This window comes from Callorhinus ursinus, unplaced genomic scaffold (genome assembly GCF_003265705.2).
Source record: "Callorhinus ursinus isolate GAN/ISIS: 27379988/994484 unplaced genomic scaffold, GSC_fseal_2.0 scaffold8, whole genome shotgun sequence".
NCBI classification, from domain to species: domain Eukaryota; kingdom Metazoa; phylum Chordata; class Mammalia; order Carnivora; family Otariidae; genus Callorhinus; species Callorhinus ursinus.
Window position 1 is genome coordinate 46,625,657 of NW_027397070.1, and position 22,378 is coordinate 46,648,034.

At 38.6% G+C, this 22,378-nt stretch overlaps 2 protein-coding genes and 1 pseudogene across 10 annotated transcripts in view; 1 reads left to right on the top strand and 2 right to left on the bottom strand.

Annotated features, from left to right (window-relative positions):
- Nucleotides 1–3,976, bottom strand: part of AREL1 (apoptosis resistant E3 ubiquitin protein ligase 1) — a 41,494-nt gene extending 37,518 nt beyond the window's left edge. For 2 of the 7 annotated variants that reach the window (XM_025869653.2, XM_025869648.2), the window contains exon 1: nt 3,829–3,975. The gene's annotated coding sequence lies outside the window, so the exon portion shown is untranslated. Of the gene's footprint in view, nt 1–3,828 lie in introns of all 7 variants that reach the window. The other 5 variants (XM_073895562.1, XM_073895563.1, XM_025869650.2 and 2 more) reach the window with 5 other exon arrangements.
- FCF1 (FCF1 rRNA-processing protein) lies at nt 3,966–21,651 on the top strand. 3 transcript variants are annotated; one of them, XM_025869655.2, is made up of 9 exons: nt 4,024–4,085; nt 4,207–4,287; nt 4,398–4,465; nt 5,948–6,019; nt 6,619–6,767; nt 13,814–13,886; nt 18,292–18,379; nt 19,547–19,641; nt 20,356–21,651. In XM_025869655.2, exons 3-9 carry the CDS (start codon nt 4,431–4,433, stop codon nt 20,402–20,404), a joined length of 561 nt encoding a protein of 186 aa, XP_025725440.1. In that variant the 5' UTR covers nt 4,024–4,085; nt 4,207–4,287; nt 4,398–4,430; the 3' UTR covers nt 20,405–21,651. The 3 variants fall into 3 exon arrangements, with proteins under 3 accessions (XP_025725439.1, XP_073751666.1, XP_025725440.1); XM_025869654.2 differs by lacking the exon at nt 4,207–4,287 and having other exon boundaries at nt 3,966–4,085; XM_073895565.1 differs by lacking the exons at nt 4,207–4,287; nt 5,948–6,019 and having other exon boundaries at nt 3,966–4,085.
- LOC112822192 (large ribosomal subunit protein uL15-like) lies at nt 9,972–10,428 on the bottom strand (annotated as a pseudogene).
- Nucleotides 21,652–22,378: the final 727 nt, after the last annotated feature.

Sequence of the window (22,378 nt, forward strand, 5' to 3'; positions counted from 1 at the left end):
ACCTTTACCTGATCTCTGGCCAAAAAGGATAATGAATAGAAAATACAATGAACAGATGTTGACTACTAGCATCTCAACACCAACAGGGAAACTGCACTGAAATGATGCTGCAGCTAGAAGCTCTGAAAAATGTGGTGCAAATCCTTCAACTCTCCAAGGTAACAAAAATTCATATTAAAATCATATGGTGTGGCGCCTAGGTAGCTCAGTCGGTTAAGTGTCTGACTTTTGATTTTGGCTCAGGTCATGATCTCAGGGTTGTGAGATCAAGCCCTGTGTCCACGCTAAGTGTGGAGCCTTCCTGAGATTCTCTCTCTGCCCTCCCCCAATTAAAAAAAAATCAGACGGTACAGTTCAATTCAGGCTAAATGACAAAACATATATTTACCAAGACTGTTTGGTTTCTGATAACTAAATGAATACTCATCTCCATCAAACCATAACTTGTAGAACAGGCTTCAGGAGTCCCACCAGGAAAACATCATGGTGATATAACACCATACCAAGGCATCAAGCATGTATGTGCATGCCCCCCCACGGATGCATGTGCACATGTACATACACACAAACTGCAACAAGGCTAAACAACCTCAAAAGTCTGAAAACTGGGGCAGCTGGGTGGCTCAGTCGGTTGAGCGACTGCCTTTGGCTTGGGTCCTGGGATCGAGCCCCGCATCAGGCTCCCTGCTCGGTAGGCCTCCTTCTCCCTCTCCCACTCCCCCTGCTTGTGTTCCCTCTCTCGCTGTCTCTCTCTCTGTCAAATAAATAAAATCTTTAACAGAAAAAAAAATTTGAAAACTACTATATAAAAGAATATTAGTGAAGGCTAAACATTCATGAACCCTTCAAAGAAAAAGAAACCAAAGAAAGATAAATTGAAATTTAAACCTAGGCTATTTAATGACTAAAGTAATTTAAAAAGTAAAATGATATACTAGAATCCATGAAGCTCATTATGTCTTATTTGTTATATGGTATGTTGTAATATTATATATTACACAACAGTACTCTGACCTGGACCACTTCCATAAAGATGAACAAGTGGAGTAATTCCTATGAAAGAGTTCAATTTGCATGCCTCTGTTGGACGACCTTACCATAATTTAATTTACCTGTTCACAAGTCTATCTCCAATACGGGCCTGAGCTTTTGAAGAGTAACACACACAGAATGGGCCCTTAAAACATGCCTTCTGAATGAGTGAACATGCAGCAGTAAGTACCTCTGAGGTATCCTTACAAGCCATTTGGTATCAACACCTTAGGAGCAGAACATGCTGTATACCACGTTACATATTTAGAAGGCAGTCAAGTTAACTGAAAAATAATTCATAGCAACTAACTGTTGGGGAAAAAAAACTCATCACGTGAGACATAAAAAGAAGTGCAAAAACTGTAACTTGGAAATGAAGAAAATATCTGTGAATTAGTTTTCTTCCCTTGATGGCAACAAAAGTCAATCTACCTTTAACTTTCTAACATTGAAATACAAGAGTTTTAAACGAATCTTTCATTATCCTTCATTTTATAAAGAAATTTGTTATTAACTTCAATTGGTAAGGAAGACCAATTAGTGAATGGAATGAAGTCCAACCCAATTATGTGTTCAAAACTGTGGGTTGAATGCCTTAAAAAATTCTTTCTCTTCAAGACTGCAGAAAAATACAAAACAACCCTCTTGACTGCTGAGAGGGACTAAAAGTATTTCTTTTGCTCACAAGTATGTAATCAAAAGCAATTACTTTCTGCCCCCACCCAAAACAAAGAAATACCATCTCCCCCCACCCATCACCATCAAAACATGCTACCGAGCATCTCAGTGCTTTAATCTTAGACTATAAAAATGTCAGATTGCAATAAAATTACAATTCAACAAAAACATTTTTCTAAGTATGTTCTCATTCCCTGTAGTGTTCCTAAACTAATTTAGCTCCTTCTCAAGTATTAACAAACAAGGAAACAAGAAAATTCTCAGAATAGTTATTCCAAATTACTTGTTTTTAAAAAAATTTACTATTGTTCATGGATTCCAAAATTCATGGTACACATTAGCAGGAGAGTGTTTTTCTGTCAATGGCTGAATTTAAATGCGGATAACTATTTAATTATATGCAGTTTTCCCTCTGACCCTACCTATAATACTGGTCAGCATCCAAATGTTTAAAATAAACAACTGGTCATGTTTACTTAAAAACGTTATTGCCTCATCACCAAGAGGTTCTAAGGCATCCAAAAAGTGGTAGCTCTCAGCTCTAGCCACGAATGCAGCTTGCACACAAGCTGTCTCAAAAAGATTAGGAACTTCTAGTGACCGCAAATGGGGTAAAGCAGAAGGCACATGTTATCTGTAGATGGTTCAATGATAAAACTGTTTAACATAAAAAACTCAAAGCCTGCCAAGTCAGATAATGTGAACTACAAAGCCATCTAAATGCCTGCAAGCCAAAAAGAAAAAGGAGAAGAAGGAATAAAAATGTGTCTATACACAAGTCAACTTGAGAAGTCACCCTGCAACTTAGCTTTTCAAGAACTGAAAACTTTATAAGGTTCTTGGAGATATCAACACATTCAAGTTCCAAAATAGAGCAACTATATTAAAATACAATTGGCAAAAAATTCAAATGCCACCACATGTTGAAAGACACACAATAATAAAAAATTCTTTAATAGGGTTTATTTGTGGTGGGCACTGTTCTAGGGACTTTACATTCTTATTCATTTAGTCCTGATAACATCCCTATAAGACAGGTACTATTAAGATTATCTCCACTTTACAGATGAACGAACTGAAGTACAGATAGATTAATTCACACAATGTCAGACAGCTAGTAAGAGGCAGAGCAGGAGTTTAATTCCATTAGTCAGACTCCAAAGTTCATGTTAGCCAATGCATGTTTTATGTCAGCTTTTTTTTTTTAAAACCTAATAACCTTTTTGGATTTCAAACACTAGGATAGTTTTGTGCAATAAGAAAAGTACAGGCTTTGGAATCAAATCAAACCCAAACAAACCCCTGAACAAAGTCAAGCCTCAGCTTCCCTATATGTAAAAGGAGGACACTTAAGTTATTGTGAAGGTCAAAGAAGATAATATAATTAAAGTGCCAAGTACGGTATACAAGATAGGGGTTCTTAACCCTACGTTCACAGACATTGTGTGTCCAGGGATGGGCTTCAGAGTCTCTGAGTCTCATCAATTGTATGACAAATGTTGTATGTACTCATTCTTCTTTTTTTTTTTTTTTTAAGAATCGTCTCTGGCTGTCCACAAACCTTCAAGAGGTACCCGATCTCTGAAAGGCTAAGAACCACCGAAGTACACAGAAGCTACTCAAAAAAAAATGAAAGTTCTCTTTCCCTTCTTATTCTCAAAAACTGTCCCTTTTCCATTAAGGGTGACACATCAAGGCTTCCCAATAAATGTCAATTATTCCCCCACCATTTTCCTGGCTTGGTAACTAGTAACATATGCAAGCTTATGCCCCAGTTTTCTAGAGATGGTCTAAAGAAGGCCCTCAAACGATGATTCATCCCTCTCTGCACCGAGACGAATACACGGCATTTACTCGAGAGAATCGTGAGAATCATCCACCTAGCTGCACGAAGCACCATGTCAGGAAGGAGAACTGGGTAGGTAACAGAACCTCCCAATTGCACCCTAGAGACCTGACACCTCAGCGCTGAGGGATGAGGAGAATGTGTTTCCCTAGACTACTGGAAAACCCAGAATTCCGTTCCCCCTACCCCTGTCCTGCCTCTCTGGACCTCTGGTGCAGGGAGGTCCTCGAGGCAGTGCCCCGGACTAGAGAGGTAGAGGAGAGAAATGTTACCCGAGCAGCGCGGCGGAGTCCCACCTCTGCTGCTGGGAGCCGCGGCGGTAGCACTCGTCGCAAGACTGTCCCAAGATCCTCCTCCCAGAGACCCCAGTACGGATCTCGGCTCCAGCTGGGAACCGGCTCCAAGCTTTTCCGTTTCCCAAAGCGGCTTCCGCTTCCGGGCTAGCCTTTGCAGGAAGCAGTATTTGGATGACGCAGAAGTGTCGCGCGGTTGGTGATTCCGGAAGAAACAAGAGCGCGGCGTGAACATGGTGAGAGGAGGGTTTAAGAAGTGACTTTGTAAGACCACGTTTTAGGGGAGCAGATAGAGCCAATCAGCCGTTAGCCCAATTTCCTCTGTATTACCCTTAATTATTTTCATTCTGATTGTAGTTCTTAAACTGCTCGAGCGGTGCCTGCTCTTCTCTCCTGAGTGGGGACAGGAGGACCAGTTTGGGGCACAGAGGATAAGAGGTGCTGGGTTTTTGAGGGAAGAAGGGAAGGGAATGGACAAAACAAGAGAAAGAACTCAAGAAGATATGATGTATTTCCAATTATTTTAACTCTAAAATCTCTGTTTCAAGGGGAAGCAAAAGAAAACCAGAAAGTATGCGACCATGAAGCGAATGCTTAGTCTCCGAGATCAGAGGCTGTGAGTATCTGGAATCTATTCCCAAAGATATAAGAGTTAAGAGGGCATAAGTAGTAAAAGTTTTATCATTATTTTGTGTTTACGTTAAAAATTATTGTGTCTTGGTTTTATATAGCATAGGATAGTAGGCAAGTGTGTAACAGCCACTTAGATGCTGAGCGATTACTCGGGGAAGGGATGGAAAGTAAACATTTCTGAAGTGTTCGCTCTCTTCCACCGTTTTTATGTATTTTATTTACGATATCACATTTAAGCCTCCTAGGAGTTTGGTAGGTAGGAATATCTTTGTGTTTTTGCCATTACACTTCTTATATTACCCAGGGGAAAAAAAATGTTAAAATTGTTGAAAGACGGTGAGGTCAGAGACCATTTTTGTCTTGTGTCCCCAGCACCTGCCACTTAAGTACTTTTAAAAGAAAGAATGGGAAAACACCTAGATGTCTCCATTTTATAAATCTTACAAGAATCTAAACCACTGTGGGAGAGTGAAATGACATTCCCTATTGTAAGCTTCCCTGCTTCAGTGAAGAACAAAGTTAGGAAATAAGGACTGGTCTTGGGGCACCTGGCTGGCTCAGTCAGTAGAGCATCAGACTGTTGATCTAGGGTGGTGAGTGCAAGCCCCACCTTGGGCCTAGAGCTTACTTTAGAAAGGAAGGAAGGAAGGAAAGGAAAGAGAAAAGAAAAAAGACTGGTCTTCATTGTGTTTAATAACCTTAGAACAAAGGAATGGCCTTCAGAGTTATTAAATTGTATTCTCAGCCTTTAGTATGTATGTATTATGTAATTTTTAGGGAACTTGCCTCATTGATAATATTTTATTTCCAGTTAAGGGTTAAATTTTGTGCATGTATTTTTACATTTTAGCCTTTTTTAAGAGGCATATGGGGGAACCTTTTTCCTCCCTACTATTGGAACATTTGAGTCTTCAGAAGATAAATGTCAGCCTGTTTCTTCACTGCATTGAAGTGGATTTTGATCCTTAATACGAAGAGCTTCTGACAAAGAAATGATAGTATAACTTTTATTTACCCATTAACAATTTTTTTTTTTTTTTAGATTTTGTTTATTTGTCAGAGAGAGCACAAGCAGGGGAGCAGCAGGCAGAGGGAGAAGCAGATTCCCCACTGAGCAGGGAGCCTAATGCAGGACTCAGTCCTAGGACCCTGGGATCATGACCTGACCTGAAGACATGCTCAGCTGACTGAGCCACCCAGGTGTCCCCCCCATTAACAATTTTTATGGATTATTGGCTAGAGATTCTTAAATTTCATTATGTTTAACTGATTAGTTACTTTCAGCCTACTTCCCACACAGTTATTTGTGCTATGGATATTAACATGAAGAAATCACAAAATAGGATGTCCTCTGTAAGCAAAAAAAAAAAAAAGAAGAAGGAAGAAAGAAACTTTACATGTTGAATGAGATTATAACTGCAGTGATTTTTTTCTTTTGCAGTTAATTTACTTTCTTTTTTCCTAGTAAAGAGAAGGACAGATTAAAACCTAAAAAGAAAGAAAAGAGAGATCCCAGTGCACTCAAGGAAAGAGAAGTGTGAGTAATCAAAAATTTCAAATTTTCCTTTAAATGTAGAAGAGATATATTAGAACCATAGAACTCTTAGAAATCCGGGCTCTCCCTAAGCTGTTTTGTAAGCCATCTGTAAGTCTGGCACAACTATGCAAATGAAAGTGATATTAGTGAACATGTATCCATTCCAGTAGTTCGAAAGTTTTTGGATTTCATGAAGCAGTGAAATTTCCCCTAAAATCTTGGGAATTAGATCTAGAATTATTAATTTTTCTTCTTTGCCAAGATCTTTCAAAAGAAACAGTTGTCACTGTTTAACATACCAGTATTTGATGAAAGATGTTTCACCAAAAATAGTAAGGACAAAATTTCAGGATAAAGGTCATTCCTTTTAAATAAATACACTTAATTTTTATGAAACCTCATCATATTTTCTTTATTATCTCATTTTGCCCTGGATTGGTAATGTATATTTCATCACAGGATTTATTAGGATTTATTTCCAATGAATAAGGAAAAAGCTTAATCTATAGCAAACAGTTCGAAGCAGAACTTGATTTGCATTGTTGATATCAAAGTATCAATGTAGACATTACTTTGTGTTTTGTATCTTCTTCCTTCAGCCCCCAACATCCTTCCTGCTTGTTCTTCCAATATAACACACAGCTGGGCCCACCTTACCACATCCTGGTTGATACCAACTTTATCAACTTTTCCATTAAAGCGAAACTTGACTTAGTACAGTCAATGATGGACTGTCTGTATGCCAAGTGTGAGTATCATATTTTTGCATTTCGTGTCATTTGTACAGAGTAATTATAATTATCCAAATACATGAAAAGAGGGGAGTGGGGTCCTAGTTAGTTGGATTTCTGGTCATTTAATTTGCTCACTATAGCAATGACCATTTTCGGTGAATTGAAATATAATGCAGACGTGACTGGGAGTAATTAAACCTCACAATCAGAACACACTTAGCCCGCTTTGATGTTGTGGACATCAATTTTGAACATGGGATGGGAATTTTTTTTTTTAAGATTTTATTTATTTATTTGACAGAGAGAGACATAGCGAGAGAGGGAACACAAGCAGGGGGAGTAGGAGAGGGAGAAGCAGTTTTCCCTGCGGAGCAGGGAGCCTAATGTGGGGCTCGATCCCAGGCCCCTGGGATCACGACCTGAGCCGAAGGCAGACGCTTAATGACTGAGCCACCCAGGCGCCCCAGGATGGGAATTTTTTGTTTTAGAATTCTGGATTTTAAAATTCTGGGTAAATGAAAATTTATTACATTTTTCAGAATTCTTTTACATTAAGGAGGAAACAGTCTCCATTCCACTCCATTGTGGAAAAGCTAAATAAGGTATTTTGCTATTTATGGTCACAGAACTAGAAGTGATGCTGGTTAACAACTCTTAAGTTTATTCAGTTTGGTATTTATTTGCACCACAAAGGACCAGACGTAGTTTATTTCCACCTGTGTATGCAGTTTACCATTAGTAGCTTTCTCTTGTGTTTGGGTGTCCCCTCCTTCAAGTTATCTTCCTTCACTACCATGAGTAAGAAGAAAATCTAGGCCATGTACAAGGGAATCGCTTCCTAATAATGAGATCTGTTGCATTTTGCGGTGGATTTACATTTATATTTTTTCCAATCATCTAGTTAAAGGTACAAATGAAAACTAGACTTATACTTTGCCATAAAGAATAAATCAAAGGAAAAAATTTGCACGTCCTTTAATTTTTAAAGGATGCTATCTAATGAACATTTACAGAGTGATAGTAATGTAAATGTTTATTGATTTATTGAAACTAATACGTTGGGAAGATGGGCTAAGAAATGTGATGAATAAGAGACCTAAATTCTTTAAATGCCATAAAATTAATAAATATAAAAGTGCATAAGTTTATTATATCAATATATGAAGGTAACCACCAAATGAGAAAAACAGCTATTGAAGTAAAATAGTGGTCTGTAAGGATCAGAACTAGTGGGTGGGAAAGGATCAAGGAACAGTAATTTTTTCATACAGACGTCTCCATATTTCTTTTTAAGCTATGTACATGTAATACTTTAATTGTTTTAAGCTTGTAGGGGGCGCCTGGGTGGCTCAGTTGGTTAAGTGACTGCCTTCGGCTCAGGTCATGATCCTGGAGTCCCGGGATCGAGTCCTGCATCGGGCTCCCTGCTCAGCAGGGAGTCTGCTTCTCCCTCTGATCCTCCCCCCTCTCATGTGCTCTCTCTCTCTCTCTCTCTCTCTCTCTTTCAAATAAAGAAATAAATAAATAAATCTTTAAAAAATAATAATAATTGTTTTAAGCTTGTAGGAATAATAAAGAATAACCTGAACTGGGGGCCCTACCTGCCTGTGAGAGTGGACTAGGGTGGCCTTGGATGAGGGAAGACAGTAAACTTTGGTAGACTTTTTGTATTCCCATGGTGTTTTTTATAACTATAAGTAAAGTATGCTAGCTGCTTATCTAGGAATGCTGTGACCTACTTATAAATGAAATCAATGGAGGGTTCAGGCATGGCCCTTTTAAGGTGAATTGTTTCCTTGACTCTCTAGTTCCATCACTATTATCTAAATGGTGACCATTTAGGAAAGCTTTCGTCCTAGAGGAGTGCTTTCTCTAGATGTGGATACCTTGGAGTACAGCTATAATGTGTACAGCTAAATGCTCTCATTGTGCCTTTCCTTTTCTTTTCTTTTTTTTTTTTTTTTTTGATGTAGTGTTCCAGGATTCATTGTTTGCATATAACACCCAGTGCTCCATGCAGAACGTGCCCTCTTTAATATGCGTCACCGGGCTAACCCATCCCCCACCCTCCTCCCCTCTAAAATCCTCAGTTTGTTTCTCAGAGTCCATAGTCTGTCATGGTTCGTCTCCCCCTCCAATTTCCCCCCCCTTCATTTTTCCCTTCCTACTATCTTCTTGGGTTTTTTTTTAACATATAATGTATTATTTGTTTCAGAGGTACAAGTCTGTGATTCATCAGTCTTACACAATTCACAGCGCTCACCATAGCACATACCCTTCCCAGTGTCTATCACCCAGCCACCCCATCCCTCCCACCCCTACCACTCCAGCAACTCTCAGTTTGTTTCCTGAGATTAAGAATTCCTCATATCAGTGAGATCATATGATACTTGTCTTTCTCTGATTGACTTATTTCGCTTAGCATAATACCCTCTAGTTCCATCCACGTCGTTGCAAATGGCAAGATTTCGTTGTGTTTTTTTTTTTTTTTGATGGCTGCATGATATCCCATTGTATATATATATGTACCACATCTTCTTTATCCATTCATCTCTTGATGGACATCTTGGCTCTTTCCATAGTTTGGCTATTGTGGACATTGCTGCTGGAAACATTGGGGTGCATATACCCCTTCGGATCACTACATTTGTATCTTTGGGATAAATACCCAGTAGTGCAATTGGTGGCTCATAGGGTAGCTCTATTTTCAACTTTTTGAGGAACCTCCTTACTGTTTTGCAGAGTGGCTGCACCAGCTTGCATTCCCACCAACAGCCTAGGAGGGTTCCCCTTTCTCCGCATCCTCGCCAACATCTGTTGTTTCCTGACTTGTTAATTTTAGCCATTCTGACTGGTGTGAGGTGGTATCTCATTGAGGTTTTGATTGGATTTCCTGATGCCAAGTGATGTTGAGCACTTTATCATGTGTCTGTTGGCCATTTGGATGTCTTTGGAAAAATGTCTGTTCATGTCTTCTGCCCATTCCTTGATTGGATTATTTGTCCTTTGGGTGTTGAGTTTGATAAATTCTTTATAGATTTTGGATACTAGCCCTTTTTCTGATATGTCATTCGCAAGTATGTTCTCCCATTCTTCGGTTGTCTTTTGGTTTTGTTGACTGTTTCCTTTGCTGTACAAAAGCTTTTTATCTTGATGAAGTCCCAATCGTTTTTTTTTTTTCACTTGTTAGCATTTAATGAACGCCCTCAAACGTGGCTTCAAGCTACTAGAACGCAGGCGCCCCCCAACACCCTTAATCTTCTCCTCTGCTCTTCTACTGAAGAATTTGGCCTTCACGATGACAGGCTGTTTTGGGAGTTTTCCCTTTCCCAAAACTCTGTAGTAGCCCGATCGCACCACATCAATGATAGGAGCAGCTCCAGTCTTGTTTTTGGCAGCATTTACCCGTGTCTGCTTCCTGACCAAGGTCCACAGTTTATCAAGGTTGACAGTTGGGCAGAAGCTCTGGTTCCTCTTTAAGTGGTAATGTCTCATACCAACTTTTCCAAAGTATCCTGGGTGATATTTGTCGAAGTTGATCCTGTGGTGATGCATGCCACCAGTATTACTCCGGCCTCCTGGGTGCTTCTGGTGCTTGCCGATGCGGCCGTGGCCGTGGCTCACGTGGCCCCGAAGTTTCTGGGTCTTCCTCAGTCTGGATGGCATGTCGGCAGCTCAGACGGAAAAGCCAAATAGTTCATTTTTGCCCTTGCTTCCCTTGCCTTTGGCAATGTTTCTAGGAAGAAGTTGCTGCAGCTGAGGTCGAAGAGGTTGGTGCCTGTGTTCTCCTCTAGGATTTTGATGGATTCCTGTCTAACATTTAGGTCTTTCATCCATTTTGAGTCTATTTTTGTGTGTGGTGTAAGGAAATGGTCCAGTTTCATTCTTCTGCATGTGGCTGTCCAATTTTCCCAACACCATTTGTTGAAGTCTCACTGCGCCTTTTTTGAAAACAAACTTATTGGGGCACCTCAACCTTGACTGGTGGCTCAGGCAGTTAAGCATCAACTCTTGATTTTGGCTCAGGTCATGATCTCAGGGTTGTGAGATCGAACCCGGTTTTGGGCTCCAAGCTGGACGTGGAACCTGCTTAAGATGCTCTCTCTCCCTCTCCCCCCCCTAAAAAGAACTTAATAATAATAAGTAAAAACTTATTAAGGAAAATACCACTTTCTGTAGTCTTCTATGTAACATAATACCTCAAAGGAAAGGTTGAAGAAACATTCAAGTACAGTACAAATTCAGTTACCTAGGAGATTCCTTAACTGTTTTTAAGCTCTAGCTATTTAATTTTTCCTCACTTGCCTTTATACCTGAAGGAAGACCTTTATCTTCCTCTTCCCTTGAAGATGCCCCTTTGATCTTTTCATAGCTCCTGGTCCCATTTCTGCCTGATATTCCAAAAAGGGAGGATAGTTAGCTTTCCATCAGCTTTCTTTTCTGCCCATGAGTGCTCTTCCCTGTTACCTTCCCTTTCTTGATATCCTCTTGCTGGGCCTACTTTCCTGCTCCAGATGCAAGCCCTTGCTTGCTTTACTGCCACGTGGCTCTGAAATTGATCCTCTTAAGGTGCGTAAAGCCCTCTGATTCCATGACTGTCTGATCTTACTGATTTCATATCTTCATTTTACAACTGCTTTTTCTTCTGGACATTGTACTTAGTTTAAAATTTAACTTTGTCCGCATTCAAAAATATTTCTGTACTTGTAAAAAAAAAAATCTAGCATAAAAACATTAAAGCTCCCTATAAAGCCTTTCCTCAGAGAGGGACAGTGTTTATTTTTATTTTATTTATTTTTTATGTTTTTTTAATAGGCTCCACACCCAGTGTGGAGCCCATTGTGGAGCCCATTGCGGAGCCCATTGCGGGACTTGAACTCATGACCCTGAGATCAAGGCCTGAGCTGAAATCTAGGGTTAGATGCTTAACTGACTGAGCCACCCAGGTGCCCCTCTAAAACTTCGTATACAGTCTCTGTGAATTATAGGTTATTTTTGTTTATTTTATTAATGAAAATGGATCATAGATTATATACTATTTGTCTTTGTGCCTTTTTTAACAGCTCTGAGATATAATTCACATACCATTTAAAGTCTATGATTCAATGGCTTTTAGCATATTCAAAGTCAATTTTAGAATATTTTATTACCCAAAAAGAAACTCTAACCTCTTAACCATCATCCCTACCTTTCCCATTTCCCTCCCTAGACAACCACTAATTTGCAGTCTGTCTCTATAGATTTGCCTGTTTTGGACATTTCATTAAAATGAGATCATATAATATTTTGTGCTCTTCCATTTAGCATGTTTTCAAGGCTTGTCTGTGTTAAAGCGTGTATCAGTACATACTTCTTTTCATTACCAAATAATCCATTGTGTGGCTAGATTATTCGTCCATTTTTTCTTACTTTTTATGTTGAACAAATAACAAATATATCTTTTTTTAATGGTTTTTTATTTATTTGAGAGAGAGAGAGCGTGTGCACACACGAGCTGGGGTGGGGGATGGGAGGGCAGAAGGAAGGAGAAGCAGACTCCTGCTGAGCAGGGAGCCCAACTTGGGGCTCCATCCCAGGACCTGAGCCAAAGGCAGACATTTAACCAGCTGAGCCACCCAGGTGCCCCTTGAACAAATATATCTTGAACGTTTTGCTGTGTCAGTATATATAGTGGACCTCATTCTTTTTTTTAATTTACATAGTATTTATATGATTTTTAAAGGTCGATATCCTATTAGATATTTTGGATTACTTGCAGTTTTTACCTTATTATAAATAAGCCTGTTTTAGTGAATATCTATGTGAATATGTGTCTGTTAGGGTAGAGTAATTCTTTAGGATGCATTTCCGGAAGCTGTATTGCAATATCAAGGGGTATGTATATTTTCTTATTTTAACAGGTATTGCAAAATTGCCCTAAAATAGTGGTATACATTTTTGTGTGAGAATACCTGTTTCCTCGGTATTGGGTATTTTCCTTGTTTAATCTTTGCCACTCTAATAGGTAGAAAATGAAATATTGTTTCAGTTTATAGCTCTTTAATTAGGAGTGAGATTGAGCACCCTTATGCTCATTGACCATTGTGTGTCTTTCTCTATGACCTGAAAGGTATGAACTGAAATGTGGTGTGGTGGTTAAGAATCTAGTCTATAGTGTGGACTCTGAGAAACAAACTGAGGGTTCTAGAGGGGAGGGGCGTCGGGGGATGGGTTAGCCCGGTGATGGGTATTAAAGAGGGCACGTATTGAATGGAGCACTGGGTGTTATACGCAAACAATGAATCATAGAACACTACATCAAAAATTAATGATGTAATGTATGGTGACTGACATAACATAATAAAATAAAATTAAAAAAACAAAAAAGGCTATAGCCTGACTGTCTCCATTCAAATTTCGGCTTCACCATTTGCTTCTACTTATTTCTTTGTGCCTTAGGTTCCTGATCTATAAAATGGGGATGATAATAATAACAATGCTACCTGATAGGAATTATTCTGAATATGAAGTGAGCTATCCTCATAAAGTGCTTGGCCCAATGTCTGGCAAATAGCACATAACTTAAGCTATCATTACAAGCTCTTTGTATGTTAAAGAAATTCGCCCTTTGATCAAAGTGTAGAAATATTTTTCCTAGTTTATTTGTATTTTGATATGACTTTGATAGCTGTCAAACAGAAGTGTTCTGTTTTTATGTGATCAAATTTACATTTTCTGATTAATTGCATGGTTTCTTTTGGTTCATATTTAAATTTTTTTCGATCTAGAATTTATTTTAATATAGAAAGAATGACAGGGACCTAGCTTAATTTTTCCCCCCAGGCGCATTCATGACACTTTATGAATCTGTAGTGTGGGGTTGGGACCGTTCGGTTCTCTAGTTTCCTCATCAATAGGGATTTTATTCACCTCTAGTTCTCATTGTTCATTTCAGTGTGTTATTCTGTCATTCCAGAAGCCTCATGGGTCTTTTAAAGACACTAAATAGGATATAATTCAGACTAAAACCAAAGTTTCTTTACAAGTTCTGTTATTAATATGTATTTTTTTTTCCTGGCAGGTATCCCTTGTATAACTGACTGTGTAATGGCTGAAATTGAAAAACTGGGGCAAAAGTATCGAGTGGCTCTAAGGTAGGAAGGAGCTAGTCTAGATTGGTATACTGAAGATTCTTTTGATCCTCTTTCATCTGTTTGCTGTGTGAAGATTTCTTGGATAATTAGTTTAAATATGAAAAACTAGTTAACTATTTATGATCAAGAAAGCAAACATTTGAAGGTTAAAGAATTTTAAGCTGAAAATTTTTTTTAAAGATTTTATCTTTTTATGTGAGAGAGAGCATGAGCTGGGGTGGGGGAGGTGCGGCGGTGGGCAGAGAAAAGGGAGAAGCAGGCTCCCCCCTGAGCAGGAAGCTGGCCAGTCCCCACGGCTCTATCCCAGGAGCCCAAGATCATGACCTAGCCGAAGTCAGACACTAAACCGACTGAGCCACCTAGGCACCTGAAGCTGAAGTTTTTTGAATGCAGTTAGGTAGTCATATTGGGCTTGTAGGCCTCCTTTTAAGTTCCTCTAGATTTCCAATTAGAAAGTGTCTTTTTATTAGTTATCTAGATATCTCTTTTAGGATCTCACACTTAAAGGATTCACATTCTGAGTTTTGAGCTTACTCTAGAAAGTACACTTGAATTAAAAGTAGTGGTTCCCAAAGTATGGTCCATGGACCCCTAGGAGTCCAGAGATCTTTGCAGGGAGCTTAACAAAACTATTTTCATAATAATATCAAGACGTTGTCTTTGTCACTGTGCTGACATTTATACTGATGGCAGAAATGCTGGTGCCTTAGTACCAATCAAGACAGTGGATCCCAATAATGTTAGTAGACTTCGTATTCTTCACTGCCACTCACTGGCAGTTAAAAACAAAAAAACAAAGGGCGCCTGGGTGGCTCAGTTGGTTAAGCGACTGCCTTCGGCTCAGGTCATGATCCTGGGGTCCCGGGATCGAGTCCCACATCGGGCTCCCTGCTCAGCAGGGAGTCTGCTTCTCCCTCTGACCCTCTTCCCTCTTGTACTCTCTGTCTCTCATTCTCTCTCTCAAATAAATAAATAAAACTTTAAAAAAAAAAAAACAAAACAAAAAACAAAAAAACAAAAACAATGCAGGGGTGCCTGGCTGGCCCAGTCAGTAGAGCATGCAACTTTTGATCTCGGGATTACAAATTTGAGCCCTGAATTGGGTGTTTTAGAGATTACTTAAAAAACCTTAGGGGCACCTGGGTGGCTCACTCATTAAGCGTCTGCCTTTGGCTCAGGTCATGATCCCAGAGTGCTAGGATCGAGCCCTGCGTTGGGCTCCCTGCTCAGAGGGAAGCCTGCTTCTCCCTCTCCCATTCTCCCTGCTTGTGTTCCCTCTCTCACTCTGTCTCTCTGTCAAATAAATAAAATCTTCAAAAAAAAATTTTTTTAAATAAATACAATCTTTAAAAAAAAAAGCCCCAAAACAGAGTCCCTTAAGAATATCCTTGATGAAGCAGTAAAATTTGTTGACTTTGCTAAATCTCGACCCTAGAGTACACGTCGGTATTCCTTGTGATGAAGTGTAAAATACACCTACAGCACTTCTGCTGCATACCCAAGACTCAAGCTTGCCTCAGTGAAAAGCATTTGTGCTTGTTTGAGTTGTGAGCCAAACCAGTTGCTTTTCATGGAATATCATTTTTATGTGACGAATAACTGACAAACACTGGTTTTTCAGACTGTATTTTGCAGATAGTTTCTCAAAAATTAATACAGTGAATCTGTTACTTCAAGGAAACAACTTAACAGTATTAGTTACCAATGATAAATTTCAAGCTTTCAAGTGAAAATTAGAGCTTTGAGTATATGTGCTGCTGAAGTGAGCACTGAAAATTAGAGTTTTGAAAAATCATGAGCTTATCACATTCCCAATACTAAAGACCTTTCTGTTGAGACCAGTGGATACTGAGTATGATTTTTTTGGTATTGTATAATGAAATGTGTTAATATTTGGGAAGATTTGTGTGATTCAATGAGTTGGTATTTTCCAAATGATCAATGAATAATATTACAAAATCATGCATGGGTAAAAGATTCAATCAACGTCCAAGATGTATCAGTGAATTTGTGTGTCTCTTTGTGTGTCACCTTTTAGAGTTATAAATTACGTACTGTAAAATTCACCAAGTTTAATTGTATAATTTGCTGGGCTTGGCAAATGTGTACAGTTATGGAACCACCATCATAGTCATGAAATAGAACATTTCCATCACTCCAGAAGTGTGATTCCATTTATACGAAATTCCAGAAAAGGCAAAACTATACTAATAGAATATAGTGGTTAACTGGACCTGAGCATGAGAAAAGTGGATTAACTGCAGAGGGACACAAGGAACTTTTTGTAGTGACAGAAATGTTCTATATCTCAATTATGGAGATAGGGACATGGATATATAGATTTGTCAAAACTCGTCAAATTTTACACATACTATCAGTGAATTTTATTATTTTTCATTTATACCTAATAAAGCTAGTTTTTTTAAAGGCAAAGAAAAATGGGAATCCAATGTATGAGTGGTAGCACTGTTTAGCTGAATGGGAAAGTGATAAACTATTAAAATATTGATTATCACTGTAGAAAGAAATAAAACTGGGTTCTTACCTCTTTCACAAAAATCAGTTCCAAATAGATTAAGTATCTAGACTTTTACAGAAAATATAGAGAATATCTTAGTGATTTTGGAGTGGGCAGGGCTTTCTGAAGAAGTCCAGACCATAATGGAAAACTAATCAATCTGACTATATTGAAATCGAATACTGGGACACCTGGGTAGCTCAGTTGGTTAAGCATCTGTCTTCGGCTCAGGTATGATCTCAGGGTCCTGGGATCAAGCCCTGTATAGGACTCCCTACTTAGCAGGGAGTCTGCTTCTCCCTCTGCCCCTCCCCGTTTGTGCTCTCTTGCGCTCTCTCTCTGTCAAATAAATAAATAAAATCTTTAAAAAAAAAAGAAATTGAATACTACTTTATAACGAAAGACAGCATAAACAAAGCAAAACAATAAGTCACAGATAGTGAGAAGATACTAGTAATGCATATAATGAACAAAGGGTTTATTTTCAAAATACATAAAAAACTACAAATCCATAAGAAAAAGACAAAATCCTTAAATTCACAAGGAGATATCATTTCATACCCAGCAGATTGGCAAGAATTGAAAAGTCTACTTAACAATGCCATGAATAGTTGGGACTGGGGACCAGTGGGAATTCTCATATTCAACAGATAAGGATGTAAAGTGGACAGTCACTTTGGAGAGCAATTTGGCAATATCACTGCAGAAAGTTCTGTCTTCTCAGCCCTGTTTCACTCTCCTCTGCACAAACACTCTCTCCCTACCAAAGATATGCTTGCTCTTCCCTGAACACCAATGAACCATTTTATAGATGGTTGGTGCCCTGTTTGGAACATGCCTGCCCTCACTTTGTGTGGAATATTCTTTCATCTTTATTTTATTTAATCTCCATATAATTTTTTTTAAGTATACCAAATTCTCAGTGACTTAGCTCTGAACTACTGCAATAGGGAATATTTTTCTTGCCCTTGGTACCTATGTGCTGCCTTGTAGTTTTATTCAGTTTGTGACTCATCATTATGTAATAGGAAGAACATGGTTCTGGGAATCACAGACTTGGGGTTTTTCTTTTTTCAAATTTGTATGAAAATAACATGTTTGATTTATTTATGGCAAACAATATAAACACGTATATACACTAAAAAGTAGAAGTCCCCCGGCATGTTCACACTTTGTCCATTCTTCCACCCTAATGGTAACAACTGGGAAGGGTTAGTGTATAGTTAGTATATGTTTTTCCAGACCTTTTTTCTAAGCAAATGCGAGTGTAGAGAAAGACAATGAAAGAGATTTATATTTCCTTAATTGAGTCGTATATTGTTCAATGACTTTTTTTATTCAACAGTTTGAATTTTTTTGAGTTTGTTTATTCAGCAAGCCTTCCATGTTGGTACAGATAGCTCTCTCTTTTTTTTTTTAAACAGGGTGGGGCATCAAAATATATTTAACTTTTACCTTGCTGATGGATATTCAGACTATCTGCAGTTGTTCACTGTTATAAAGTGTTCTGTAGTGGCCATCCTTCTGCCTATATTCTTGCACATTTGTGGAAGACAGCTTCTAAAAGTGAAATGGTTGGGTTAAAATTGTTTGGTTTTGAATCCTGGCTTTTCCCACCTGTGTACTTAGAACAAGTTAATTAATCTCTCTGAATCTGCTTCCTCATTTGTAAAATGGAAACGTAATTCAAAGTTCTGTGAAGATTACCTGACCTAAGGCATGCCAGCTTCTCTCTCAGTTGTCTTTCCAATTAGAAGATAAGTTGCAGGAGGTGAGAGTTGCTTTAAAATCTGTACATAGATCAAGTCACTCTTACTTCACAGATAAAGAGTCAGAAAGTTATCCAATTGCCTGAATTGTTGTTAATCCAGTTTTGTAACCCTTTAGGATTGCCAAGGATCCAAGATTTGAACGATTACCATGCACACACAAAGGAACCTATGCAGATGACTGCTTAGTACAGAGAGTAACTCAGGTATCATCAGTTTTTAAATGTTGACTTTGTGCTTCACAGGAAGCGTAGGTGCCCTCATTTACTTGAGGAAGTGGATTGGAAATGTATACTGTACCTGTAATGGGAAAATCACAGGCTTGGGGAGGAGACATGGATTTCAAATCTCAGCACCTGCATTTAATTGGGTATGTGATTTGGGGCACTTACTGATTCTTTATTCCACCAATCATCTCTATAAAATGCTTTAAGTGAGTGAGTGTACATATAATACCAGGTTTCACCTCCCTGTGAATCAGAAATCATCCATTTCCATTACTCCCCATGCAGGAATTTTGTTCCTCTCCACCATGCCCAAGCAAGTGTTTCTCACTTACATCTGAGTGTCCCAGGATGCTGTCTTACAAGTACCTGGAATAACTAGGTTTTTGCTTCTTCTGTTCTGGCCTCCTTGTCAAGCACCACAAGAACTTCTGACATTGATTGTCCTTACTGGAGCCTCCTCTGCTGGGGATAATCATCTCCGTCTGGTGACCACACTGCCATCCCTTTAGCCACTCCATCCCATGGGGTGGAGACAGCATTTGCCTTAACTTCCCACAGCACAGCTGACACCAGGCTACAACTCTTTTCAAGATTGAATGGGAGATTGGGGTGTGATGGAAGTAAAATATAATACAGCTGGCAGTTAAATGGTACTGCTTTCAGAACTCCTAGGCTCGTCCTGGAGATCCATTTTGGCTTCATGGCTGAGGAAGTAGCCTACCTCCACCACCAGGAGCTCTCAGAGTAGGCCCAAGCCCAGAGATTCCAGGAAAGGCAAAAGCTGTGCCCTCCGGTCTAAGGCATTTACTCTGCCTTTGCATTGAGTCTTTTGGGGTGTTTCCCCAAACCAAGAAATCATCTGCCCTAAATGTGAAAGTCCCTTCCACTTATGAGACAAAAAAACAGTTTGCAGCTTTTAAATAGTTTTTCTGTCTTCTCCCCCTCAAGATTCTTAGAGCTACATTCCCTTGTTACGTGTTTTATAAATAGGAGCTCCTAGATCATAGTAGGTACTCAACAAATTATTAAAACCTTTCCTTCGCTAATTACTGTGAAAATGAGTAATTCTCTAGATTAGCCAATGTACCATTATTCAGTATCACTAAGTAGACTCAATGTATGAACACTCAATGGTGTCTCTTGCAGCACAAGTGTTACATTGTGGCCACAGTTGACCGGGACCTTAAACGAAGAATCCGGAAGATCCCTGGAGTTCCCATCATGTACATTTCTAACCATAGGTGAGAACTGTCTCTTGGGGGAAGCGATTAAAAGTATATAGCTGATATCAATTAAAAATGAGGTCAGGTTATAGGAAGATTTGAAAGCAATTGCTGTATCAAAGGCTCACATAGTTATATTTGAAGAAATGAGACAAAGTAACAAGAACAAGGGCAAAAGATAAAACTATGATTTGGGAATGAGGCAGACATTCCCATTGCTACAGTAAGATTACTAGAAGAAATAGAGATGTGTAGCTCTAAATACAAAGCAGTATTTGAAATTAAGCTAATCTTTTTGGCCAGAAATATCTTTTTTTTTTTTTGAAAGCCTAGTATATGTGATCATCACCTTATCTGGGAAACTAAAAGCTTATTTAAAAAAAAAACAAACAAACTGATCTTTATCCTGCTTGCATGTTCCCATGTTAGTGCTCAGTCTATTACTGTCTCGCTTTTTAACCTGGGAAGAACACAATATAGTGGGAGGAGTTGGGCTTACCTGGACTTAGTGCCTGGCTCCCTCACTTGTTAACTTTCTGACTTTGAAGAATAAAGATATTAAAGTCAGCATTTTGCTATAAATTATTCATTATGATATCCCTTTAAAATGTTCCCACTGACAAAAAGGATTCATAGTGGGGAGGTGAAAGTGTTGCAGTCAGTAAAGGATGGGTTTTTAGGTGGGTTCTGGACCCACCTTTCTTACCAGTGTTAATTTTTTGTCCTGATCAGGTACAACATTGAGCGGATGCCAGATGATTATGGAGCCCCTCGGTTCTAATTCTTAAAAGATAGAGTTCCTCTGCCTTCCTTTACCAACTTTTTCTGTTGCCAGTTCATATTAGCAATATGCTGTAGCATGAATTATTCTTCTTACCCATTTGCTCTGTTATGAGCTGACTGTAGTTAAATACACTCACTTTTCGATGTTTTGAAATTGATATTTTGTATCATTTTAAATATTGTTGCATCTTTTTATAAATTAGATGATTGCTCATATAATTTGATGGTTGTTGTTTTATATTGACTTACTCAACAAATACTTATTAAGGTTATACTAGGTACTTAATAAGGTATGGTCCTGCCCTGAAGACATTCGTATTATTATAGGGGAAAAGAGAAACATATATATGAATAAATATAGTAATATAATGATGCCACGTTAAAAGTATGAGGGAATAGACCTGTATGTGAAAAAATGATGATTTCTTTCTAGTTGGTTAGAGTGGGAAGGAAGGGAAGGCTAGAGGTAGTAATGTTTGAGTTAATCTTTAAAAATGAATAAGTGCTTGCCCAGTATATGAAGTAAAGAAAATGAGGCATAGGAAGCATATGAACAAAAGCACAGAGACATGGATGTTAACGTGGAATGATTGCTTGGCCTGCACATACAACTACCAGAAGGTTTTTCTAACTAGAAGATAGGGGAAAGAGACTGTACCCACATCTGAGACTCCAGGGGTAGGAGGTGGCTGGGAGGGGGCCTTATATGACATGCTAAAGGGTTTGGACTTGATTGTGAGGTCAACAGGAGCTTACTAAAATTAACAAGATCAGATATTTTAAATGATCACAAGGTAGTGTAAGAATAGACAAATAGATCATTGAAGTAGAATAGAAAGTCCATAAACAGACTGATACATTTATGGCAAGTTGGTACATCATCAAGATAGTATTTCAAATCTGTGGGAAAAGGAAATTTTAAGGCCAAATAGTGTGGAATAATTCTTAGTGGGGTTAGAATCCTGATTCCACCAGTTACTATCTGTATGAGTTGGGCATAGTACGTAACCATTTGGTGCCTTCCTTGCTCCTTCTTTAAAATGTGTTGTCTAGGGCGCCTGGGTGGCTCAGTTGGTTAAGCGACTGCCTTCGGCTCAGGTCATGATCCTGGAGTCCCGGGATCGAGTCCCGCATCGGGCTCCCTGATCAGCAGGGAGTCTGCTTCTCCCTCTGACCCTCTTCCCTCTCGTGCTATCTCTCATTCTCTCTCTCTCAAATAAATAAATAAAATCTTTAAAAATAAATAAATAAAAAATAAAATGTGTTGTCTAATTCTCAAAACAAACCTGGTAAGATGGAATGAAATCGAATAGTACATGACACAATTTAATTATTGTTTGGTAAATGTCAGTGATTATTATAGTTGGCTATCCATCTGAAAAAAGTTTTTGTATTCCTACTTCATACCCTTCATAAGAATACGTTTCAAGTGGATCAAAGACCTGAACTTTTCTTCTTAAGCTATGGAAGTCTTAGAAAAAACACAAAATGCCTATAATCTTTGGATAGAATTCTTAGATGGAGAATGTAAAAGCCATAAAAGAAAAGATTGGTAAGTGTGACTATATTAAAATTATTCTGTGCAAGGCAGCCCCCCCAAATTAAGACAAGTGGCTGACCAAAAGATCTTCCAATATATATAACAAGGGTATGAAGAAATGAGTAGTCGTGCAGTGCTGAGAAGAGTGCAGATAGATATAACCGTTTTAGACAGAAGTTTGGCAAGAGACATTAAAAATTACAGATACCCAAGGAGCCCAATTCTATTTTTGGGTTATTTATAGGTTATTATACAGGTGATTTTCTTTAATATACATGGTTAGTGTGACGTAAGCACATAAGTACAATATAAATGTGTAAAGAAACATTCACACATGGGAACAAGGAAGCATCTAGAAGCATCTTATTTCACCACTATTTATAATAGAGAAAAATTGAGAAGAATGTAAATTCCCATCAAAAGAATCTTAAC

Coding starts and splice junctions, on each gene's coding strand:
- FCF1 (XM_025869654.2), top strand. Junction 4,466..5,947: donor AGTCTCCGAGATCAGAGGCT/GTGAGTATCTGG, acceptor CTTTTTTCCTAG/TAAAGAGAAGGACAGATTAA. Junction 6,768..13,813: donor GGACTGTCTGTATGCCAAGT/GTGAGTATCATA, acceptor TTTTCCTGGCAG/GTATCCCTTGTATAACTGAC.